This window comes from Taudactylus pleione, unplaced genomic scaffold (assembly GCF_031769625.1).
Source record: "Taudactylus pleione unplaced genomic scaffold, aTauple2 ptg000481l, whole genome shotgun sequence".
Classification (NCBI taxonomy): domain Eukaryota; kingdom Metazoa; phylum Chordata; class Amphibia; order Anura; family Myobatrachidae; genus Taudactylus; species Taudactylus pleione.
The window spans coordinates 2,995,783-3,021,849 of NW_028284883.1; the positions used below are offsets into that span (position 1 = coordinate 2,995,783).

General features: G+C 39.5%; 1 protein-coding gene across 1 annotated transcript in view; it reads right to left on the reverse strand.

Annotated features, from left to right (window-relative positions):
* Window positions 1-875: 875 nt before the first annotated feature.
* LOC148502857 (cytochrome P450 2G1-like) overlaps window positions 876-26,067 on the reverse strand; it is an 88,182-nt gene continuing 62,990 nt past the window's right edge. The window contains exons 7-15 of the mRNA XM_088449272.1: window positions 23,507-23,691; window positions 23,186-23,348; window positions 21,112-21,261; window positions 20,467-20,627; window positions 18,296-18,472; window positions 12,310-12,451; window positions 6,623-6,810; window positions 2,638-2,779; window positions 876-1,057 (exon numbers count right to left, since the gene is read on the reverse strand). Of these exons, the coding sequence (XP_088305398.1) occupies window positions 876-1,057; window positions 2,638-2,779; window positions 6,623-6,810; window positions 12,310-12,451; window positions 18,296-18,472; window positions 20,467-20,627; window positions 21,112-21,261; window positions 23,186-23,348; window positions 23,507-23,691 (1,490 nt within the window). The remainder of the gene's footprint in view (window positions 1,058-2,637; window positions 2,780-6,622; window positions 6,811-12,309; window positions 12,452-18,295; window positions 18,473-20,466; window positions 20,628-21,111; window positions 21,262-23,185; window positions 23,349-23,506; window positions 23,692-26,067) is intronic.

Sequence of the window (26,067 nt, forward strand, 5' to 3'; positions counted from 1 at the left end):
TTTAACACCTTTTTCAAATGTGGTCAAACCACAACATTTTTACACATCTGTAAATAAAGGATCAATTTTATAACACCAGCTCAGTACTTTCCATTAACCCATACACAACTAGTTTTGCGCCACATACTGTAGAGTACCATTCAACCACTTTTAGACCATTATGTGCACTTATACAAAATTTGAGATTTCTAAATGATCTCCAGTATCCATTGTATCAATGCATAGTATAAAAATATATATGATATAGGGTAATACCTATAGCAAGTACAGAAAAAATATAGTACAGAGAACATCTGTTGACTAAATTAAATTATTGATGTAGTTATTAATGTACTTAATAAATACAATATAGACTTTCAGCATAATATACAACAATACAGAAGTACAGTGCTCCATACTTCTGTCTGCAGCAACATTCCCCACTTTTGCTTATCACTAAATATTTTCTCAACACAATTGCGCATTGTAATTATACAGCTATGTGAAATTTTTACTTTTCTGTGTTGGTCTGGCAACTTTTAACTCTCCTTATACGGTGCTACAGAACCCTTGTGATGCCTTATAAATAACAAAAAATTATAAAGCAATGTTGAATCTAGCTCAACACAGTTAAAAACTCACTATCAGATTTTCTCTTTATCAATCTTAGTGATGGCCTCCTGAGGCCATGTTTTCTGGTGGGAGTATGTACACCGGTATTATGAGTGTCAAGTAATGTATATTATGTCATTCAAAGTTCAGCTCCTGGATGAAGCCTCTGAATTACCCTAGAATAATCTTTATGTTGATGTATAATCCAATAATTGGGTTCAAAAAGCTTCACTGTGAGCAGAAATGTAAGAATATTGTAAGATAATGTAACAAGGACAGTATATCTAACGAGGTACAAATGATAGCTCATAGTTGATTGGGACATTTAGGAATCCTGTCATTCTTGGAGCAATATCGGACTCTGTGAATTCAGTCTTTGAAATCAGTTTAAAGTTCTGCAAAATGGTGGTGAGAAAAATAAAAAGTTCCATTCGAGCCAGGCTCTCCCCAAGGCAGATCCTTTTTCCTGTAAAAAATAAGTACAGTATGTTTTAATTTAAATACTGTATATAAAACAAGTCATTAATTTATAAAATATATTTGTGATAAAATTGGGCTCTCAGCTAAATTGCAGAATTAAATTGATGTTAAATCATCTTATATATATCAACAATATTTTTTTATGGGTATGTGACCCTCTTAACAATTCCTTGACTTGAAACTCATTGGTTCAATTGTGTAACTTAAAAGCTATATGGAAATTATCATAATAATAAAATAATTGGCTAACAATTTGCAATGCAAAGTTTGTTTGTCTCCACGTGTTAGCCTCATCAATTGCCTGACAATCACATCTGGCGCTACTGAGTAGCAGCTTCTCTGCCAGCGGTGCTGGGGTCCATTGCTCAGTCCATCGCACTGGCCGCCAATCTATACTATTTGTTTTATTATTTTCTCTTTCTCTTTATTTAATGCAAGTAGTAAGTCAATTTTTAAAAAAATATATTTTTATAAGAATTGTTCGGATATTTTAAAGCACCAGTAAATCTATTTGCAGAACTTCCTCTTTAATAGTAGCCATTGTTTTTTTCTTTTGTGCATAGGCCCTGATTCAGAGCTGGATGCTCTGACAGAGCGCTCGCTCTGAATCAGGGCCATCCCTCTGAATTTAAGAGCGGCCTCCTGGCCTCTCGCATAGCTGTGGATAACCACCCACAGCTATAGCGTGCAGCCAAAATGATGGTCGCAATGGTCAAGACCATCACGACCATCGGACTTGTGACGAGACCCTTGCGGTAGGGTCTCGTTGCCGCAAGCCTTGGAGTGCTTTTGGCTCTATCAGAGCTAAAAGCACTCCCACTGACATCACAAGTGATGTCAGTGGGGCCGGCCCCAGATGGTAGGCGTTCCCATGGGAACGCCTCCATCTGTGGAGCCACGCCCCCGGCACACCCACCAAAGGGGGAGTACTGTCAATCACCATCGACAGCACGCCCCCTTTGGTGCGAGACCAATAACAACGGCTTGGCCATCGTTATTCGGGTCTCGCGCATGTGCACGACGGAGCCGCCTCCGTCGTGCGCATGCGCACTTGGCCAACATCGACCCACTTGCGAGCGCTCAGTGCTCGTGAGCGGGTCTGAATTAGGCCCATAATCTTTTTGTCTCTTTCAGAACTCTCCTGTCAATCTTATTAAGGAGTGATCATTGTCTCACCATAAAATATCTTAGCGACAATGAAGAATGGATTCTCTATGTTTGATATGGAGACAACCATTTTGTGAGTTGGGCTACTTCTCATCTTATCAAATATTAGGAAACAGTCACATCTCTGAGGCATAAAGCTTTCATGGATATTTTTATAATTAGTAATACTGTATATTTTCTTAATTTTTAATACATAAAATATATTTAATTTCAATGTGTGCAGGTGTCAGGCCTATTTTATTGTTTATTTTAAGAATTATCCCAGCTCTGTACTAGCCAAAAGAACCATTGTACATTTTAGGGTTGAGGGGATCTATTTTCTCAGAAGATGATCTGGTTGGTGTGTTTCTTTTGTTACACTGTTAAAACAGAGATTCTGATTGTTATGTAGAGAATTACCTGCAGAGAAAGCCATGAAGGCGTCATTCTTTTTGAACTCGTTGTTGCCATCCAAGAAGTGGTTGGGGTTGAATTTGTATGGTTTAGAGAAATATTTGGGGTCACGGTGAACAGTGCAGAGCAGAGGGTAGATATCAGTACCCTGAAGGAAGAAGATATTCATTACTATAACCTAGAGCTATTTATCCATATATGGGGCTTCTTAAATACAATTTTGCAGAGTACTATATCAGAAATAATATAATGCAATGATTGTGCAAAAAACCTGTAATCATGTAATCATAAAAAAGGATAATCACCCTTAAAAATCCAGAATCATAGTGAATATGTAAAACCTTTTTTGTTATACTTTTTTAATGATTTGTAGATCAATCCATATAGGTCCTCCTCATTCAGATAAATCATATGGTAAAAGATGATTCCAGCATATATTCCACCAGTAACAATTGGAATGAGATAATATAAATTGAAATGTATTACAAACAATGGTACATCCTTTTAGAGAGTTAGAGGATTTTAAGAAAGCAGAAAATAATTTATTGTATATAATAAAAAGAAATACTAAAGAGTTATGTGACAAAAAAATTAAGAATTACCAAAGAGATTGTAATCTGGTTGAAGATACTGATTATGAATGTATAGGAGTATATAAAAGAGGGCAACCAACTGTTAAAATAGGTCCAAAAAGGATAAATATAGGGAACTATATAAATACAAATGAGTGGAAAAAGGAAAATACATATAGGACTGTATATCCAAAAAGGAATTATTTGGAAAGCTATAGGACAAATTATTTAAAAGAAGTATCAGGAAAAACAAAAATTTTAGGAAAAAAGGAGGAATATCTGAAGTTTTGAAAATTCTCGTAGAACACCTAGATATAAAGATAAAGTTTAAACTAGATGCTAATTGGAGGGAGCACAGATTTCCCACTTATGCTACTAATTATGCACCTGAACAAGGTAAAAGGGATTTTAGTACCCTGAGAACTTCTAATAGATATCAGGTGTTAGACCATGAAATTCCATCAACACCCTCAACTTCTATTTTACAGCAGGATCAAAGAACCACAAGGAAAATATTTTAAATAATAACAAAAAAAAAGAAACGAAGAGAGGTGGTATGCAGAAAGAGGAAAAAAGTTTAACTGTAAGTCCAGAAAAACTGCTTGATAATGTAGGAAAATGTTTTAATCTAAGCTGTAGGGCCTAACCCCCATTGAAGAAAGAGTCTTACAAAAGGGGCTTAAGTTTACCCTAACTGGCGATGTTGATGCTTTTGACTTGTATATTGATACGCAAAAATATATAAGGAAATTAACTCTAAAAAAGTTCTTCTTAAATAACGAAAAAGATGGAAAAATAATAGAAGACATTTTTTGTTTGACACGTTATTTCTGATCTGTTATTCTATTTGAGTAGTTGTGTGAACCTCCCTTTAATACATATGCTGCATATTTCAATCTGAATATGCACATAATCACAAAAAATATTTTTATTTCATTGTAGAGTGAGTATTATGGCAGATTGCATAGTGTACCTTGTGTGTATTCACACTGCAAATGCCAAAAACTTTGTGCACACTCATGTGCACCTTTGCATATTTGTGACACTGTCACTTATGCCCACCTGCACCTGACCTGGATAGTTGGAATGCTTTCTGATGGGGCATTCTAATGATAGCCAAGTACAGAAAAGGCATGTTTGTGCAAGTATGAACCCAAGCAGTCTGGGGAGAAGATGCAGACTGTACATATAGGGGAATGCATATTATTTGTGAGTGACCAAGAGCATGTGTAAGTAGCAAATGTAGATAGTGTTTACAGTTGCCAATGTAGAGATGTGGAAGGGGGTGTGGCTGGGCAAACGGAGGCGTTCCTTAAGGAACGCCTGACCATTTGTGGGTGGCCCCACTGACATCAGCAGTGAAGTCAGTAGGGATCTTCCTGCTTGGTCAGAGCAGGAAGCTCCCTTGGGCTTGCAGTAGATGAGACCATACCTCAAGGATCTCATCGCAAGCAACAATGGTCGCGATGGTCACGACTATTGCGACCATCTCCTGGTCACTCGCTAAAGCTGTGGGCCGCCTTAAAAAATACATGCGGCCGCCCTCATTCAGAGCAAGCGCTCGCATTTTGCGAGTGCCTCTGAATGAGGTCATCAGTGTGGAGCTGCATATAAGTTCAACAGAACTCCTCGGCTATTTAACATCCTATAAAAAATTCTATAGAAAAGGTGGGTGTTGTCAGATTGAGACAGAATAAAATCTGGGTTTAAACTGAACCAATTAATATACAGCTGGGGTGGAGCTTAGGGCTTATAAAGATGCTGAATTTCTGTGGTTGGGGTAATCGATGCTGAACAAGCTGGCTGGTCTAGTGGAGAAGTGAACTTTAGTGTTAGATTAATGATAGGGAATACCGAGGGGGAAGTGTTTGCTTTTGTATTGCGTCTGCATCGTGACAAATATTGCACACTATTAGGGTAAGGCCCCTACCCACTACACAATGTTGCTAATGATCTGGGCGATTCAGCCTCATCATCTGCTCTTTTATACATGCAGTAAAATCAGGTGATACAGCTGATGATCCCATGCAGCTCTATGTGGCGGGGGCCAACATACTGAACGGTCGGGCACCAGATCGCCTAGTGTGTACAGACCACCCGATATGTAAACCTGTCAGCACTGGGGTTGTGTGTCGCATTGCTGGGTAAACGCATTGTTAAGTGTGTACCCAGCTTAAGAGAATTCCTTTGTGAGCATCATCTTGAAACCAGAGTCATACTAGGAATAGCAAACCGACCAGTATGGAGAATGTAATGTACCATGGCCTGCCTAGCAAATACTCAGCATTTGAAAATGTACCTGCTCAACAGCAAAATGTCAGTGAAATTGTTGCTACATTTTGACAATTATTTTATATTTATATATGCAATTGAAATGCCCATGGCTCTATATTGTACACACTTGTGTACACATATTTCCAAAGCATGTGTAGTGTGAATTCAGGCAAAATATACTCCACATACAAATGCATGTTCACCTCTGCATTAACCACCTTTTAGTGAGAACAAGAAAAGTGACACAAAAGGTAGGTACACTTTCAGATGGAAATACCTTCCATGAACCAATGTTTAAAACATATGAAACATGTGACAGCTGTTCCTATGTTCTAAGACTTGGACAGACTGGATGCATTCTTGAACTAATATGATATTTCTTCGTTAGGAAATATTCTTAGTGACCTCACTGCTTTTGGTTAGGGATGTGCTGTTCAATTCTCCAGAAATCCAAAGCCACCCAAATGTCATGATACTGGATAGATCTGAGTCACGGTTCTAATCTCCTGAGGAGATCCTGATAAATCCGAGTTGCAGTTCTGATCTTCCACCGGTCCAAAATTTGGATTTTAGATCAGAATATCAGGTTTTGGATTGCAAATATTAGGTGATTTTAGCTGTTTAATAAAATGTTTTATCCCTTTAAAAAAAAAAAAATCCAGATCCAAAACCAAAACACTTGAGAGTGGTTTTGCAAAACTAGAACTAAAACATGAAGATGAATCCAGATCCAAAACCAAAACACGGGGGTCATCTCTACTTTTGGTAAATTTAGCTGCACCTGAGAAGTAACATTCTGCAGATATGCTTTTCAGAAAGTGTAGTTCTGGTATGCATAATATTATAGAGAACAATATATTAAGATTAGCTATAATATACTACACTATTAGGTGCTTGTCATATCTCTCTCCTAAATTGTAATTACAGTGTATGTATGCTCTTGACACAAAGGTGAAAAAGAACAAAACTTTCATTAACCAAAGAAATTATATGTAATCACAGTACACCATTGTTATTTCCATAAATGGTAATATGAAGCGAAGATGCTCAAACACCATTAAATTGTTGCTTTTTCATTGGAGAGTATACTTTTGGTAAATATACCGATTGGAGAGTATATAAACAATGAGAGGTTCATACCATACCTTGGGGATCAGATATCCTCTAAACTGCGTGTCCTTTGTAACCATATGTGGCAGATTCATAGGAACAAGGTCCCCAAACCTTTGAATTTCATGAATCACAGCCTGTGTATAATGCATATGGATCCGGTCATTAAAATTTGGGACTCGATCTCGTCCAATAACTCGATCAATCTCTTCATAAAGTTTATCTGTAAAAAAAGTGTTTAAATTGGTGTTAATCCCAGTTTATCTGAGTAAAAAGAACATGCTCAAATGCTAATAATAATATATAATACTGAAAGGCTTATGGCGCTATACCTTTACACTTAAGTATGTTTGAAAGACATGCTTATACACTGTTAATAAAATATAATAATATCAGTTCCCATATATTTGAGAAAATATGTAAAAAACACTTCCTCAATAACTTGATGAGTAGCAACTCAGTTCTTCAAGAGACCAATAGGTAGATCACTTAATATAGTAGTCTAGATAGAGATGAAGATAGAAAAAGCACCTAATAATGTAGTATATTATAGTAAATCTTAATATATGTTGGTGCTACACACTTCCACTACTTCTTCCACGGAGTCAAATTTTGTTGGATGACATTATTTCCTGAGAAATTAACCTCTCTTGGACAAATGATGTGGAAAATTCCACATCATTTGACTCAGATAAGCTATCTTTATGTATGTCTGCATGTACGTGTGATGTTTAATAAATGTTCCCATTTATAAACTTACATATTGAACTATGGAGATATAGTTCTATGATTACATGCTTCATCTGTGAGTCTTGGCAGGATGCAGACATTAGATGGAAAGATAATCATCCAGCATATAAACCATACAGAATATACAGTATATCTGAAGTGATGACATATGAGAGAAAGTTCTAACAGAGGAGATAAGCTATACCTGAGGAGTAACGTTCTGCAGATATGCTTTTCAGAAAGTGTAGTTCTGGTATGCATAATATTATAGAGAACAATATATTAAGATTAGCTATAATATACTACACTATTAGGTGCTTGTCATATCTCTCTCCTAAATTTGTAATTACAGTGTATGTATGCTCTTGACACAAAGGTGAAAAAGAACAAAACTTTCATTAACCGAAGAAATTATATGTAATCACAGTACACCATTGTTATTTCCATAAATGGTAATATGAAGCAAAGATGCTCAAACACCATTAAATTGTTGCTTTTTCATTTTAGCCACTGGAAACAGGCCAAATGGAACTATACGCAAAGCTGCACAATCCATCTACAAGCACTTACCTACTATCATCCTACAGTGTATATTCTCACATATACACACTGTACAACTAATATACCTAGTCACAGGAGGACATTGCTTAAGATGCATTCTGTCCATTTAACAGCTGATGTGGGGAGGTCGCCCTCTAAATCAATACTGCCATTGCTTAACTTATCTATTTGCTACGTTATTACTGCAAAGTGTTACTGTACTAGATACTTGAGAGCGTTTGATGTAGGGAATTTGCTTCCATTACCAATACTGTTATTGTTTCACTTATTTGTATTGTCACATGTATTTCTACATTAAATACCCACACTTTCTAATTACTATGTATGTATGCTCTTGACACAAAGGTGAAAAAGAACAAAACTGTCAATAACCGAATAAATTATCTCTAATCACAGTACACCAATGTTATTTTCATAAATGGTAATATGAAGCGAAGATCCTCAAACTTGTTGCTTTTTCATTTTAGCCACTGAAAACAGGCCAAATGGCACTTCCCCAATATTTATAAAGCCTTAATCTTGAAATCCAAACTTAAACTTGTAGTGTATATAAGCCATAATCAACCTAAAGTATAAAGTGCCTCTAGTAGAGATAAGTAGTTATAAGGGAATGTAATTTCTGAAATAGACATAGGTATTGGGATTCAGAACACTAGAAACAAATGTAGCACCATCATATAACAATAATTTAAGAAACACAGAATGTAACTAATTATTAAATAATCGAGGCTGTGTAATAAGATAATTTACTAACAGTATCTTCAACTAGTGTCCTCTACACAGCTCTGCATATTGCAATATTATGCTCAAAATTCTCTCTACAGATCAGAAAATCAAAAAGATGTAATGGATCAGTCTAGTGCTACTCACTATGGGAGCACAGAGTGTTGCATCAGATGAGCATTCACTAGGGACACCCACATGGACACATCACAGAGGTCATGGTACCCTACTGAATATAGGCAGCAAAAATTAGTCTGGAAGTCAGGAAGGGACACACAGTATGAAAGAGAGGCATGAGACACTGAGGATTTCTAATGAGAATGAGGAACTAAGGTAACCTCAAGCTGAGATGAACTGAAGCATATGAGGCGCATATCAGCATGAATGGACTGAAAATGTTGTGGCATGGGGAACTATGGAGAAAGGAAATAGATTCTGGGCACAAGGAACACCATGAAGCCAAACAATGATACGTAGCAGGGCTGACATATATACTTAAGTTCTGGCAACATAGGAGATACTTTTAAAAGCCTGCTCACTGATATGAAGGGCTCCTGACTGAGCTTTGTCATGTTACCGAGTCTTTTATGTGCACCTGAAGGTCAGGTGTGTGACACTACACATGCCTCAGTGTGTACAGTATAGTAAATGCATTTATTTATGTAGAGATGTGCATGGACCCCAGTGTTTTGGTTTTGGTTCTAATTCATCATCTTGTTTTAGTTTTGGCTAAACCACCCTTAAGTGTTTTGGTTTGGATTAGGTTTTGGTTTGGATTCAGTTTCCTTTAAAAATCAATAAAAAAAATGGGTTAAAAACTGCTAAAATCATGTAATTTAGACCTGTTTACATGCAATCCAAAACCGGAGTAAAGTTTTTAAATCTGCGTTCCAAACTGACAGTATACCCAAGCTAGGACGTAGTCTTATTTATTTTCACCTGCTGAATTAAAAAATCACCATAAAAATGACCGATTAGGTCTTGCTTTGGAGATACAGTGACATGTAATTTTTTAGAGTCTACATTTTTAGTTTGGGGGAAATTTTGTTTTTGGGAGTTGTCACACCTCTCAACTGACATAACATAACGTTCTCAGGTGTTTGTAGGTTATAAACATATTTACTGTTGCTGTGACTGTGAGTTTAATATTGTTTCTGTTTTTCTTTTTTCAGAATTTCTGGTTTTGGAGTGCTTTTGAAGAGTACACTTTGACAAATCAAAATGCCACGAATATGTGTAAATTTAGTGAATAATTTTTGTTACATATGTGGTGAAATAACATTTTCGTCACAGAAACACAATCTGTCAACTCTTGTGAAGACTGCCTATCTGCATTATTTTGGTATGAAGGTAGGAAACCAGGATAAGTCATGGGCTCCACATATATGTTGCAACTCTTGTTCAGTTATACTATGAGAATGGCTGAAAAATAAAAAAAGATCTATGGGTTTTGCTGTGCCTATGGTTTGGCGGGAGCCTACAAACCATGCAGATGACTGTTATTTCTGCTTGACTCCACCTATAAATTCAGGATTGTCCATGAAGAAAAGAGGAACAGTTCAATACCCGAATCTTCCTTCTGCTATACGACCTATTCCACATTCAGATAGTTTACCGGTTCCTACTCCACCCCAACATTATGAGCTTGAAGTAGAAAATGAAGACAGTGTGGAAGATGAAGAACCCAACAAGCCTTCCACATCCCATGACCCTGATTTTGTGGAAAAAGATGATACACCAACTGATTCAAGGGAAATTGAGTGATCTCATTCGAGACCTTGACTTATGAAAGGAGAAGGCAGAACTTCTATGGTCAAGACTACAGCAATGGAATCTTCTCCAACGTGACGTTAGGGTCTCACGGTACAGAGAACATCAGAGGGATCTGCTTCCATTTTTTTTTAGAAAAAAACAACCTGGTTGTTTGCTGCGACATTAATGGCTTGATGAAATGTTTGAATTTGAACCATGATCCAACTGACTGGAGGCTATTCATAGACTCCTCCAAGCTTAGTTTGAAAGCAGTAATGATTCGCAACGGCAACCGTCTTCCTTCTATTCCTGTTGGTCATGCAGTTCACATGAAGGAGACTTATGCAAACATGACAGCCCTCCTCGACTCAATTATGAACACAAGAGGAAAATATGTGGCGATCTAAAAGTCATCGCTGTACTCTTAGAAATGCAACTGGGGTACACTAAATACTGCTGCTTTTTATGTATGTGGGACAGTAGGGATATGAAATCACATTACATTCAAGCAGACTGGCCTGCAAGAAATCTTGACTCTAGCGAGAAAAATTTAGTTGCTGAGTTTCTCGTGGACCCAAAAGATGTTCTTCTTCCACCCCTTCAAATAAAGCTGGCGTTTGATGAAAAAAATTGTCAAAGGTATGAACCAGGAAGGACAGGCCTTTAAGTACTTAAGAGACAAATTTCCTAGAATGAGTGATGCAAAGGTTAAGGAAGGTATTTTTGTTGGGCCAAAAATTCGACAACTTGTAAAGGATCCTGCGTTTGACCGAGTTTTGGAGGGGAAAGAAAAGGAAGCTTGGGAAGCCTTAAAGGGAGTTATTCATGGATTCTTAGGCAACAAAAGAGATGATAACTACACTCAGTTGATGACAGTACTTCTGGAAAAATACCATCAACTCGGATGCAACATGTCCCTTAAAATCCATTTTCTCCACTCCCACCTAGACTTTTTCCCTCCTAATTGTGGAGATGTCAGTGATGAACACGGAGAAAGATACCATCAGGATATTTCTGTAATGGAACAAATATATCAGGGACGTTGGAATAAAGCAATGCTTGCGGGTTATTGCTGGTCTCTGTGTAGGGATGCTCCGGAACTCACTTACAAGAGGCAAGCCAAAAGAAAATGATCTCATGAAGCGACCACATGATTCTTTTCACACCAAACTACCTGCAAGGTATTCTTCCATAAATGTAGAACTCTTAGAATGTAACTGTCATTAAAAAAAATTCAAATGCACTTTCAATGTTGTTATCATATGTAATTAAAATGTATCATTTTCTCTTAATCCGTTAAAATAAAAACTTCCACCTATTGTATATCACAGAAACTAGAGCTAATAAATATTTTTCTTTGTCATATTCGTTATTCTCTCCCCAAAATTAGTAAGATTTCACTAATGAAGTAAAGGAAACATTCCAAAAATGTTTTTGTTGCCCAGTGTTATTGATGATAAGTAGGTATCCCTGTACCAAATAGGTGACAGATTCAATACAAGGAACAGTGCTCCGGATGGCAGAGTAAGCCCCCAAGGTACAATTCTCTGGTACTCCTGAGCCTGGTGCCTTTGTTCCAGTTGTACTAGTCTTTGGTTGCTTGTTGGCATCTCAGCATCCAGTAAATCGGTACTCATACTTTTTTACTGTCTACCCAGTTAAGGACTGATGTTAACTCGGGGTGTAACCTGAAAATTTTTAGCAAAAAGTACAAACTTCCTTGAGGGATTCACTGCTGAATAACTGCAGCATTTTAGACTCCTCTCCAAAATGAGCAGCATCAAACTTGCACTGGATGTAACAGATCCATTACATCCCTGTGAATCCCTGATATCCAAAATACAAAGATAGCATTTCTGTTTATTTTAGTGAAACATACTGTAACATTCAGTGTAATTTATTGTTATAGAACAGAAACAGTCTTTAATTCCCTTCTACAGCTTCACCATCTACTTACCTTGTATCTCTGGGTATTTCAGTAAGATAAGTAGTGCATAGCGCAGGGTAGTGCTCACAGTTTCTATTCCAGCTAAAAAAAGGTTATGGATTGTTACTAATAGGTTCCTAATATTGAACTCTGTATTGGGGTGATTCCTCTCCTGCAAAGACATCAGTGAGTTCAAAGTTCTCCAAATAGTGCTCACCATGTATATATTATATATGGCAACAATTTAATATATTTCTCCAACAAGAAATAAGCATCAGTATTTGCTATATAAAAAATGTACATTGTCACATATATATATATATATATATATATAAATATATATATATATACTGTATATAAGCTTTTGTGTTTGAGACAGTTGGTGGGTTACTTTACTTGTCTTGACAAAGGCTCATGTGGAGCCGAAACGTCGACTATGCTTGTTTAAGCTAATAAAACTTTTTGGAATTTTTAGGTATAAATATTGAAAAGTCTGGTGAGTGCTCTCCTGTGATTACATATATATTTGGGAAAACAAGCAGAAAGGATTCCCTGAGACGGCACACCCCAACAGCTGTCAATACTGGAGGCTCATGAGTGCAGCTTCTCCGTTGGCCTCATATATATATATATATATATATATATATATATAATGTTGATGAACCCACACTTAAGTATAAAAATACTTCCTGGTGTGTCATACTGTCCTGTCCCACCCCTTCTCTTTCTGCTGCTCCTCCCCGTTCCCACTCTCCACTCTATGCCATCCTGCCCCATCTCTATCCAGTGCTCCACCTGTCTGCTGCTCTGCCCCACTCCACCCCCTATTCTTTCCCTCTCTGCCCACCATGCTACAGCCCATTGCTGCATACTTATTCACTCCCAGCAGATCCTCCTTCCTTTCTGGTTAGTATAGGGTCAGTCCAGAAGCTCTCAGTGCTTTGCTGCTATGCAGCAATCTGGACAAATTTCTGTTCTTGCCTATTTTTTCCAATAAATAATCCATTTGCCCAGGTTCACTTTATCCTGGGTGATAACTTTAATATGACTTTTGACCCCAAGTTAGAAAAAGTGAACGCACTCTCATATCCACATTCCAAGTGAATACTGAGATCAGTCTCCCTTTTTAAAGAACAATCTTTGAAAGCACGGTGAGTGGCCCATGGCTCAGACAGAGGTTACATTTCTCTTCAAGATGAATATACTACAAGGCAGCTGTACCTTTTCCACACATTGCCCATTAGCCTTATCTTCTTTGCAAAACAAGGTGATGCAATTTGTCTGGTCTAATATTAAGCCCCTTTATTCAAGTCCATATCCAACAAAATGTCTCTGGAGGCTTGTGCACCCTCAGTTTCTGTATATATTATTTTGCAGCTTGTCTGGCGCATGCCACTCCCCTATGGGTACCAAAGTTTGGATTGACATAGATCCTGAAGCCTTGGGCATAATCTCCATGAGTGTTCTGCTCTAGTTAGCACGAAGACCCTTTTGAACTTAATCTAACCAATTTATTCGGTTGTCATTAGCCATCTGGTTTGGCTGCAATAATGTGTGTAATCTATGTTTGCCTCTTACCCCAGTACTTCTCCTGTCAGGCAACCCAACTTTCCCTATAGGCCTTTAAATCCCAATTGGCCCCAAGCAGGCAAACTTATTTTAAACAACCTCCTGAGATCAGGTGTTTTCCCCAACTTTGCAAATTGGAAGTTCAATCTAGGTTTTGTGAAGGGACAGTTTCGTCAGTACTAGTTGACAGATTTTTATCAGTCAGTCAAAAGTCTGAGGTACAGTAGATCATTTTCTACAATAAAATAAATTATGTCACAACATGGATATATTTTTACACTAGAGTTTGGTGAAGAACTGGACACAAAGGACTGGTCTGTCATTTGGGAAGGAATCAATCTCCCATCAAAATTTATATTAAGGAAATTGCTTAGAAATATTATTTTCTTTAGCTTGTACTATGTTTCAAACAAACTATGCAGCATTTTCCCAAATTCCTCAGATCCATACTGGAGAAATTTTGGACAGCCATGATCTTTGTTTGCATATCTGATAGACTTACCCCATGCTACAACTTCTATGATTGGAGGTTATAACTCTGATCTCCACCATCACCAGTATTTCAAATCCACATAATCCAAAACTTATCCTTCTTTCCCTACCAATGCCTGATGTCCCCAAACACTCATGTAAATTGATCAGACACATAATAATAAGAATGGTCACATTTCAGGTAGCAGCTTTGTGGGACAAAGCCTCTTCATCATGTCAGTGATGCATAACCACATAAGCCTTACATATTGTACCAAATGAAATTCATTAATAGGCTTCATCAAAATTGTTCTACTATTGCGGCTTTTAAAAATGAAGCAGATATATTACTTCAAGATTTTTAAAAAAGAGGGTAGCCAAAAACATTATTATTATCTGCATATAATAAACCATTGAAATGGGATAAAGACAAAGGGCCAGATTCAGACCCGTTCGCTAGATGTGGCCGCTCGCTCCCTGCGTATGTAAATTCATCTAAGTGACGTCAAGGCAGGTGCTCGCACAGCAAGACATAATCACGCACACTATGTCTTGGCAAGCGATCACTGTGTTTCCAGACGCCCACCAGCCTGTCTATTGCCGCCCACTAATGTACGTCATCTCCAGGAAGTATATACAACCATCGGTACATCGGGAACCATCGGATTAGACAGCACTGCTTGCGGTTGACTGTACCCTACTGCAAGCACTGCGAGCAGTTCAGTGTAAAAATCAACCAGGTGACGTGTACTCTGACGCTGTCTGTTAATTATGTACGCCTCTGAAACAGCATTGAAACACCCTGGTACGCCTGTGACGTGTACTCTGACGCTGTCTGTTAATTATGTACACCTCTGAAACGGCGTTGAAACACCCTGGCACGCCTGCGTTCACACCTCCACTCCCCCGTTACTACTGCCCTGCCCCTGTTACCATCCACAAACGGCCTCTCCTGTCACCTATTCCACTGGCCAGTCTTGGCAGGGCGAGCGAGCACATTCCGATCGCTCGTACTAGTTTGCGCACGCACACTGCGAACTACACGCATGCGCACATGAGCGAACATCGTCTGCAATGAGCGGCCGCTTGCTAGCGAGCGGGTCTGAATCAGGCCCAAACTTTTAGTCCATAGGAACATGAGAAGATCTAATAATGATAGGTTCCAGGTTAATTCTGATCATCAGTTATATTACATTTCCAAATTTAATAATAAATCTGGTGCACTTAAAAATTTCTTATCAATAATTTTAATGTATTACAACAAAATCCTCTATTAAATGGAAATAATGATCCATGTTTGAAAGTTACTTTCAAGAAAAGGAATCTTAAAAGTATTTTGGCCCCTAGTGTTTTTAAAAGATTTACGTTTTGTTTCCAATTCAGAATCTAAAAATTGGATACCCCCTCCCCTTAGAGAGTTTTACAGATGTGAAAGCACTAGATTTATCACATGTAGTTTTATTATAAATAAAGTGACAGAGGTTAGCTCCCATATAAGCAGAGAAAAATTTAGAATAAATGAATTCATTAACCGTGATAGCACTCATATACGTATTCCAGTGCCCTTGTGTTCTGCAATACCTTGGGAGGACCACACGCTCTTTAAAATTGAGATTTAGAGAGTATAGATTGAATATTATAATATTTACATAGTGTTTCCCAACATTTCGCTATTTGTCATGAAGGTAATCCTGAGGGTCTCAGGATGGTAGGAGTACAACACATAATGCCCACTATCTACATAAAGACTTGTACAGCTCAGAAAATTAGAATTGCATTGCATACTGATCGTAATGTACAGTATGTAGTGTGTGTATATGTATTACGTGCAACTCAGCATCAGGGCATAAGTGTGTAGTTAATAAAACAACTTTAAACTGGGGAGCAATCTGGTCATATACACAGAATACTGTAGGAATATGTGAATAAAACCCCTTTTCAGACATACCGAGTTTTTGCCAGGGCTTGGCCAAACTACCCAGATCTTTTGTATGTCTGAAAGGCACCAACCCAGGAACATATTTTCAGGTCGCTGCCTCTGCAATTGACCAGGGATTTTACTGGGTCTTTTGTCCCGGGAAGACAATCCAGGTCTAGACTGAGTGCTGCAACCCAGGATTTTACTTATCAGTTGAGATGAAAACGTCAGATTAGCTATTGCCGTGGGGGTGAGCATTAGGTTTAGGCACCATGGAGGTGGGTTAGGGTTAGTCTGTGGGAGGGGGGAGGTAAGGGTTAGGCTGTGGGGTTAGGGTTAGGCACTACCAAGGGGGGGAGGTTAGGGTTAGGCTGTGGGTACAGGGGGGATATGGTTAGGCACCATGGAGGGTTAGGGCTGGACACTAAGGTTAGGTTTTGGCACTAACAGGGAGACTTAGGGTGTGGGGTATGGAGGGTTTGGGTTAGGATGCAGGAAAAGGAGGTTAGGGGTTGAAGAGGGAGGCTAAGAATACTTACATAGCCCCTGTCAGGATTCTAAACATCGGGATGCCGCTGTTGGTGTTTTGACTGCCAGTCTCCCATACCCAACCCATGGTTCTATGCCATTAATGGGAAACCTAGTTATCAGCCAGCCACTATCAATGTTTGAAAACATCGATGGTTGATGGCCATCCCTAGGGACTGCTATTACTCAATGAGTGGAGGCAGGCTGGCTTTCCTCGGCAGCTGCTGCCTGCCTGGGTATAATGTACAAACTGTGGGGCTGGCTTATACCTGGCAGCTGATCTCTCTGCAGGTACAGTGAGGGGGAGGGCCACTTGCAGCCTGTTTCTCCATCTGCGCTTCACTGCAGCTGCCAGGATCAGTGTAGAAAGGGAGGTGCCAATATCAGCATGTTTTCCCTGCAGCCGCCGGGTACAGAGAAGGGGGAAGTTACACTGACATCTCATTTACCCAGCGGCTGTTTCTCCTTGCAGCTGTCGGGTTCAGTGAGCTGGTGGGCCAATATCAGCATGTTTCCCTGGTGGCATCTCCCTGGTTCTGCCTGCCACTGCCGGGCACAGAGAAGGGGGAAGTGCCAATGGCAGCTTGTTTCCCTGAGCCTGCGTTACCCTACAGCAGTCCGGTACAGCAAGGTGGGAGGCGCCGATGGTAGCCTGTTTCCCCTGGCGGCTGCTTCTCCCTCCAGCTGCAAGGTACAGGGAAGGGGGAGGTGTCACTGACATCTCATTTCCCCAGCGGCTGCTTCTCCTGCAGCCGCTGGGTACAGAGAAGGGGGAGGCGCTGCTGACATAATGTCTCCCCTGCAGCTGCTTCTCTCTGCAGACGCCGGGTGAGAGGTACCACCGGGCCGCCGATCAGTGGTGATTGGCACCAGTCTGAGGTGTAGGCTAGAGTGTTGATGAGGTCCCTGTAGGATAGGCGGCTGCTGAAAGATTAGCTTCCCGCAGCTGCACACTTGGCATTTCTGACTGGTCGTATAAGATATGACCATGTCAAGGAAAGCCCAGTATGGTATGGTCGTATCTGATATGACCATGCCAGGCAAGTGGTTAATAAACATTTTCACACTATTTTTAGACTTATTTATCCAATATTATGTTAGGGAGAACAATGTTTGCAATACAGAAGAATTGTCATGAATTATAAGGGTTAATGTTTCATATTATTTCTACATTAGTGTATGTGTCTATATTAGAACCTTTTATTTCTTTCAGAGTCCTCAGAACATAGGAATTCCATACTGGTCCATATCTTCTCCTTTGCTTGTGCAACTATCTGCATCTGTAGGACATACTGTAGCAATGCCTGCTTTTGATCTTATAAGAGGGAGTTTACAAATGTATTACATCATCCTGCTTATTATTATTATTATTATTATTATTATTATTATTATTTTTGCTACAGTGTATATTTTTCCTTTTTCTCTTGTTTACATTTTAGGTCATACTGTATTCGCCTTTGCGAATTACAATTGATGATTAAGAAACACACAAACCACTTGTTACATTATTTTGTTTATGCAGTGACATACCTGTTCTATTTTATTGAGGAAGCTGTCAATGAAATGTCTGGGAGAGCTGGGATCCAGAGTCTCTTGGCTGATCTTCACTCTCTCGAATATAAATGCAGATAGTTCTTCTGAGAGGGTGACTACCTTCTTATGAGGTCCTGGGATGTAGTTCATAACCCCTGGAAGAATGTTCTGGAGCTGTAAAATCATGAAGAAGACACTTGAATAACAAGATTCAAAGAACCTATTAACCTTCTGTGAACCAGGTGGAAAATATCAACATGACGAATCATACCCCATGCTATACTCCACCACAAGTATACTCATTTAGTATGATAGGAATTCTGACTGTCATGACATTGAATCTCCGGATACTGGCTGCTACCCTGGCTGTGGCCGTCTACATCCCGAGTGAACTGGGCGATACAGGAGGCCAATGATGCAAATCACGATAAATCACATCATCCCGGCCCTACTCCACACTTTACAATACCGATAACCTGTATCACACCTGTTTGTCTGCCCCGCCCCTTTAGAATGTAAGCGAGCAGGGCCCTCTACCCTCTTGTGCTACGCCTTATATGGCCATATACTCCTCACTCGGGGGCCTTACACCTGGTTACTTATGCCCTGATGCTTATTGGAGTGTTATGATCACTAATGTAGAATTGTATATAAACCTTGTCCTGCATTGTATTCTACTGTAAGTCACCTGTTGCTTGTTCACTTATTTTTCTATGTACTATGTAAGGTGCTGCAGAACACTTGTGGCATCATATAAATAAAGGATAATAACAATAATAATAATAAACAATCTCGGATGATGCAGTTATAAATGTATTTTTATTTGTGCTGCATGGTGATTTAAGGCTTTATATAGGACAAGCCTTACTGAAACTTGTAATCCTAAATATACATGGTATATAGAGAGAAAAACACTGCAATTAATTGCTAACCAAAAATAGTATAATTATAAACAGTTGTTAGTGGTCATAACAAATAGCAATCATATGTATTTTCTGCATTGCATTGTAGTTCAAGGATTTTTATAATATCCGACTAACATAGAGGGCAAAATGTCATGGAGCAGATGTACTAAGCTCTGGAAAGTGATAAATTGGAAAGTGATAAACTGCCAACCAATTAGCCGCTAACTGTAATTTTTCAAACACACTGACTACACTTATTTTCTTGCCTTCTGAGGAAACTGCTACCCTAAATAGCAGAGAAACGTGTTAAGGTACAGGGACACTCCGTCTTAGAGCAGCCGCATAAGACGACTTATTGCTGAAATATCAGGTCTCCTGACCAGAAGCTGGCTAAGTGTCCTTTTCATCCTGCTCCCTCCTGTGAAGTGTGTCATTCCTCTCCACTGTCAGCCTGCATCCAGGAACAGCAGCAACAGAGGAAGCAGAGCTTTACTGCCCTCATCAGTGGCAGTTCATACTCTATAGAACAGTGGAGATTGATTAAGCAGAACCCCCACTATTTCCAACAGCAACAGTGGTAAGATTGACTTTAAAATCTTCTGTCATCTATGGGCTGCTAATATGGATTAATTTATGGACAATAACTATAAAGATGGTGAAATTACTTTCTCTGGAGAGAAGGATAAGACTATCCATATAAAGGCAACTGAACATCATTTTGTCTAAAAAGCACACTAATTGACTGCTCCCAAAATTGAGTTCTCATTAGACAGAGTTCATTAATTTCATTTTATTAACTACTTCTGAGGATATATCAGTATGTCTTTTAATGTATACTAATACTTATTGTGCTAACTGTTATTTTATGAATGTGTCTATAGATATATGTTTTGTTTATTAAATATCTTTTTGATATCTTGATATATTTTTTGCGCTCCTTATTATTGTATAATAGTTTTTGATTTTTCAAACACAGCCTGTAACATGACAGCAGATGAGTGGCTGGTAGTTTATCACTTTCCAATTTATCACTTTCAGGAGCTTAGTACATCTCCCCCATAGACTGCGAGCTGGTGCCATTGCGGGAATACAGCTTGGTTTCACCTTTAACATGCTTGCTGCTTTAAAAATAAAGACATACTCGCATGTATTCCCAAACTAGAGCTGACTCGCAAGCTATTTTTTTTTTAGCCCTGGGTGTTTGTATTCACTGTAAACCATACATTCACTGCACATTGTAAGCCTTGTAATCATAATATTTACTTGTCCCCATGGACAGGATACGGTGTAGAAAAATTCCTCTGTGATGTTAAGAAGGTTGGTGAACTTCTCATCCTTATACTCAAAACGGTCTCCAAATATTATGGAACAAAGTACATTAGAGAAGGCGTCCATAATCTTCTTGATTGGATCTAAGGAAAGAACTGGAACAGAAATGGAGATATGAGATATAATCTCATCTAAATGTCTGTTGCCTTCATTAACTGTTAATCATTCATTTATGGAACAGTTTCAATATTTAACATGGGTCATAATCTGTATTTCCTTCAGAAATAAACTAATGAAGAAAATGGAAGATGGAGTAGATGATTTTTGCCTCTAGACAAAAACAAAAGTCAATCATGTAACACGATAAAATATTATTAAACATGATACACATTGTGGTATATGTAATAGGCTTCAGACTTCAAGCATTGGCGAGTACCGTTCGAGGCTGCCCGATGTTTTAAATTAGCAGTCATTTAAAAGGCATAACCTGGTTGATATTGCCTTATAAATAACGGCTACTTTAAAACATTAAGCAGCCTCGAATGGTATGCACCAATGCCTGCAGTCCAAAGGCTATTACAGTACATATACCACCTTGTCTTTAAAGTATCCAGTTAAATTTTTTGTTGTATACTGTACCTTGAAACTTCCTAAATTCTCCCACCAAATACTGTGCTTCCTTTTGTATCTTCCCCTCAATGCTTTTCTTTCCAAAACCAAAGCTTTTGAGTGTCTTTACAGAGAAGGTACGCATTTGTCTCCATCGTTCCCCATTGGAGTGATTAATTCCTTAAAAATAAAATATTTGGGTGATAGACGTTTGCTTTCTAGATATTCCAAACCTCTTATTAAATTTGGCAAATGTAGTAATTACTTTGGATTCTGATTTTACTATAAAACAAAATTTTTCTTGAGATTTTTTTTATGTTTTCAGGGCTTCCAAAATTGTTTAAATTGTTACATTTTAAATTACTCTTAAACAAACTTCAAAGTAGAATGATATAAAATTTTTCTCAGGCCACTTGCATTTTATTTACTCTTGACAGAAGAACAGTGTACAATGTGAGCCTGTATTACTAAGTTGTTCTCTCTAAAGCTGGGTACGCACTAGATGACCGGTGTACCTGGCCAACTGCAGATGCGACAGAATGACATACGGTGCGGTCTGTACCCACTACACAATCTGGTGAATGACCGCATGTTCCTCTGCTGCATCCAAACACATGAATGAATGAAAACCTGGTAATGTATGGGAGCAAATGACAATCATCCATTTGCTCATAAACACTGGAAATTAGCCAAAAATGGTTGTTCAGACAAATTGGTTAATTAGTTGTTTTTTTTCTAAAATTTGCAAAAATCGCAAAAAAATTTTTGGATAGTGGATGCCCAGCTTTATGCTGGGCATACACTCTACAATTATCTGTCAGATATCTGTCCAATCTGCTTGGTTGGAATGAAAATCTGGTAATGTATGGGAGCAATTAACAATAGAAATTTGCTCCCAAACACTAGAAAATGGACCAGATTTTTCTTCCCACCAGACAGATTGGACAGATATCTGACAGATATTTGTAGAGTGTATGCCCAGCATTAGAGAAAGAAAGTGGAGAAATTGCTCAAAGCAACCAATCCGCTTCTGTCAGTTACAGTATCTAGCACAGTCTTTGAAATAACAGTTAGAAGCTGATTGGTTGCTTTGCGCAACTACTCTTTCTCTATTTAAGGCTTGATACATCTCAAACTGTAAGAGAAAGTGGCTGATTCATAGTTGCAGGCTGCTACAAACGCTTTAGTGTCTTTTGTAGTAAAGTCTGGGACTTTATGCTAATATTAATAAAACCCCTCCCCCCTGATGCACAAGCATGAATCTGAATGTGCAAGGGCTGGGACACCCACTTTGTGCATCTTTAGATGATACAGTACCATTGGATGCACAAATCAAAACTTGCACATGTCACATGCTAAGTGCAGATTCTCTTTAAGAGTATGGCCTCTAATGTAAGTAGTTAAGCATCTGAGTTTGCAACCAGTTATGCAGCAGGCCTGTGCCGCTCCCATAATACAGCTATAAATCCGTGCAGCTCCATGCATCTGAATAGCCACGAATGCGATGTGTGACTTTTTAGCTACTTAGATACATGTACAGCACTTAAAGCCACAGAATGTTATATCAAGGCAACAGACAAGTGCAGTAAAAAAGTACATATCAGTCACATACTGTATCATATGAACAAATAAGCAAAACTGTATACTGTGTACAGTATATTGGCAAAACATCTGTATGAAGCAAAAAGCAGACAGATTTGATTTATACTTTTTAAACGCATGTGCTGCCAAACTCTGAACACATAGTGATGCTTTTATTTTTTGGTATTATGGAGGAGATGTACTAAGCCTTTTAGAGTGATAAAGTATCGACCAACCATCTCCTAACTGTCATTTTTCAAACACAGTCTGTAAAGTAACAGTTAGGAGCTGATTGGTTGGTACTTTATCTCCATCCACTTTATTGCTCTCCAAGGCTTAGTACATGTCACTATATATCCTTAAACAATCTATACCTAGTATGAATACTGTATTAGGAACAATGTCAAAGCTGAAGTATCTTTCAGTTTTGTTAGTTCTGTAAATTTGGTGAGTGCCATAAGAGCCAATCATTTATATTCAAAATAAGGATACACAACTACAGTCAACAGTACATCTCCCTTACCATAACCCTGGGTAAAAGCCTCTATGATAGGTAGAGGACCTCGAGCGCCAAATTCTTCAGCTCGATCAACAAGTGCTTCCTTTACAGCCTCATATCCACTCAAGACAACTACTCGTCGTGGGCCAAAGTAAAGAGTATACACTGATCCATATCGCTCCCACAGCTGTAATACAGGTTAGAGATATTAACAGTAACCTTTATTTTGTATATTATTACTCCTCAGCCTGCCAAGCTCATTATTTAACTTATCCATTTAATGTAAAAATATTATATCATTTTTATGTCATTATTTTAGACTTCAATATAACTGAAACATCTGACCTTCATTAAGGAATTCACCATTTCACCTCTTTTTATATACAGCAAGGTTCCAATCAAAGGCATAGGAATCGGACCTGGAGGGAGGTTACGTTTTCTATACATTGTGTTCCAAGTCGAATAGAAAAATAAGCAGGAGATGAGTATTATGATCAACGCTGCAGTCACTGAGATATCCATGGTGAGTTCTGAGCAATGAGCCTCTTCATGTTCAGAACGATATATATGTATATGTATGTATGTTTGGCAATTACCTTACGACTGCAAAAAGTTAACATCTACTATTGTGTACTTGCCAGATCAATTATAGCTGAAATGAATGCACCAGCCAACAGCCAGGGTGGAGTGACTGTGGAAAAGTTCCAGTGGAATGTAATGTCTTAGAATCTCATACATGTTTAAAGTTGTTGTAATCAAGGATAAGGTAAGCACTGTTTTAGTGAACAAAAAAAAATAACTGTAAAATTAATGAAGGAAAAGGGTTACCTGTAGTTACACTAAATTTGCAGTGCTATGGATGTTGAAGTGATGTTTTTATTGTTTATGCCATGTTTAAACTAGAGATGTGCAGGTTCGGTTTCCTGGAAACTGAATACACCCAAACTTAGAGGTTCCAAGTGATCCTGAGTCTGTTCCAGGTTTTCTCGCCAAGTTTGGGTCCCAAAATTAGGCCATGGGGTTTATTTTTTACGAACCCGGCTATTATGTACGTCTTTATGCCCAATGTGCCTGGTTTTGCTAGTAAAAGCATTGCCCTTTTAAATATTGGGTATAAATATGAACAGAAGTGTCACAAGTGTTACAAACTGATACTTCGTAAAAACAGAAAAGCAAATGTCATCATCCCGGTGTCGGATCTCGCTTGTTTTGGATTACATATGAAGGTCCCTCCCTTGTAATCGGGCACCATTTCACACAGGAGAGCGGAGGGAGAGGAACTGTTTTTTTTTTTTAAATCGACACTTTAGAAAGCCAACAGAGCATACATGCCTTATCTCCCGAAAATCTCGGGCGGCTCACAATTTTTCGGGTAATCCCTGCACCCCCGGTAGAGTAGGCACTCCTCCCACATTCCTGCCCACTTACTAGTACAGTGGGCAGAATGGGGAGAATCTTAAAGGAGATTGAGTGTTCCTTGAGTAGGGGGCGAGGCCTAATGACGCAATTCTATAAGAATCATGTTGTTTGGCCCTGCCCCTATTTAAATATGTGCTATTCACGGTAATTAATCATGAGGGGCGGGGCATAATGACGCAAACCATCAGGCCCCACCCACATCGCCACACACCTGCTTCTTCTCCCCAGGTTTCTCGCGAGGAGAGAAAATTAAAGGTAGGCAAGTATGCATCAGAGCACCATTAGGGTTCCATTAGCATTAGGTTTGGAGGAGTTAGGTATGGAGGAGTTAGGAGTTTAATAAGTAGATCTGGAGACAGACGTAGATGTCTGGTAAGTGTGACCAGTGGCATAACTAGGGGGGGTCGAGCAGGGTGCGTGCCCTGGGCGCCGTAGTTAGCCAGTGTAGCGCCGACCACAGTGAGTGCGGTCAGCGCTACACATTTACACAGGACCAGCGCTAGGCTTCTAGCTCCGGTCCTATGCGGCACAGCTGAGCCCATTCCCTTCCCCCTGAGCGCTTGCCAAATAGCGCTAGGAGGCGGGCTCAGGCTGTGCATAACACACGCATCGCCGCCAGCGAGAGATAGACTCTCATTGACTGCTGCAGCACCCACTGCAAGAGCCGGGCTTCCATCCGGCTCCTGCAGTGGGTAATGGGACAGACGTTATGATATCATGATGTCTCTCCCATAATGCTGAGCACGCCAGCCCGGGAGGACTGGCGGGCGGCGGCGGCAGCGGTATCGCTGTCTGGAGCAGCAGCATGGATTCAGGTAAGTATATTTGTATATTTTTTTAAACCTGTCTGCACTACTGGGGACACAGTGGGTGAGGGGGGTGGATACTACTGGGGGGAACTCTACTGGGGGTGGGGGCACAATGGGGGAGGGGGGTGGCTACTACTGGGGGCACCATTACTGGGAGGACCTTTACTGGGGGCACTTAATCGGGAAGTGGAACTTCTACTGGGGACTACTAGGGGGGGAACTACTACTGGGGGTATTATAAAAGGGGCCTACTACTAGGGCACTGCACTGGAGGGACTACTACTGGGGGCAATAATAGGAAGGACCACTACAGGGGGCACTGGATAGGGGAGATCACTACTGGGGGCCTGCATCGGGGACCACTACTGGGGGCACTGCATGGGGGAGGACTACTGCTGGGGGCACTATATAAGGGGCTTACTGCTAGGGGCACTGCACTGGGGGGACCACTACAGGGGGCACTAGATAGGGGGGGACTACTGCTGGGGCACTATATAAAGGGAACTGCATAGGGGGGGACTACTACTGGGGGCACTATATAAAGGGCACTGCATAAGGGGATACCACTACTGGGCGCACTGCATTGTGGGGACTGCTACTGGGGGCACTGCATAAGTGGGAACACTACATGGGACACTGCATTTGGGGGGACCACTACTGGGGGCACTGAATAAGGGG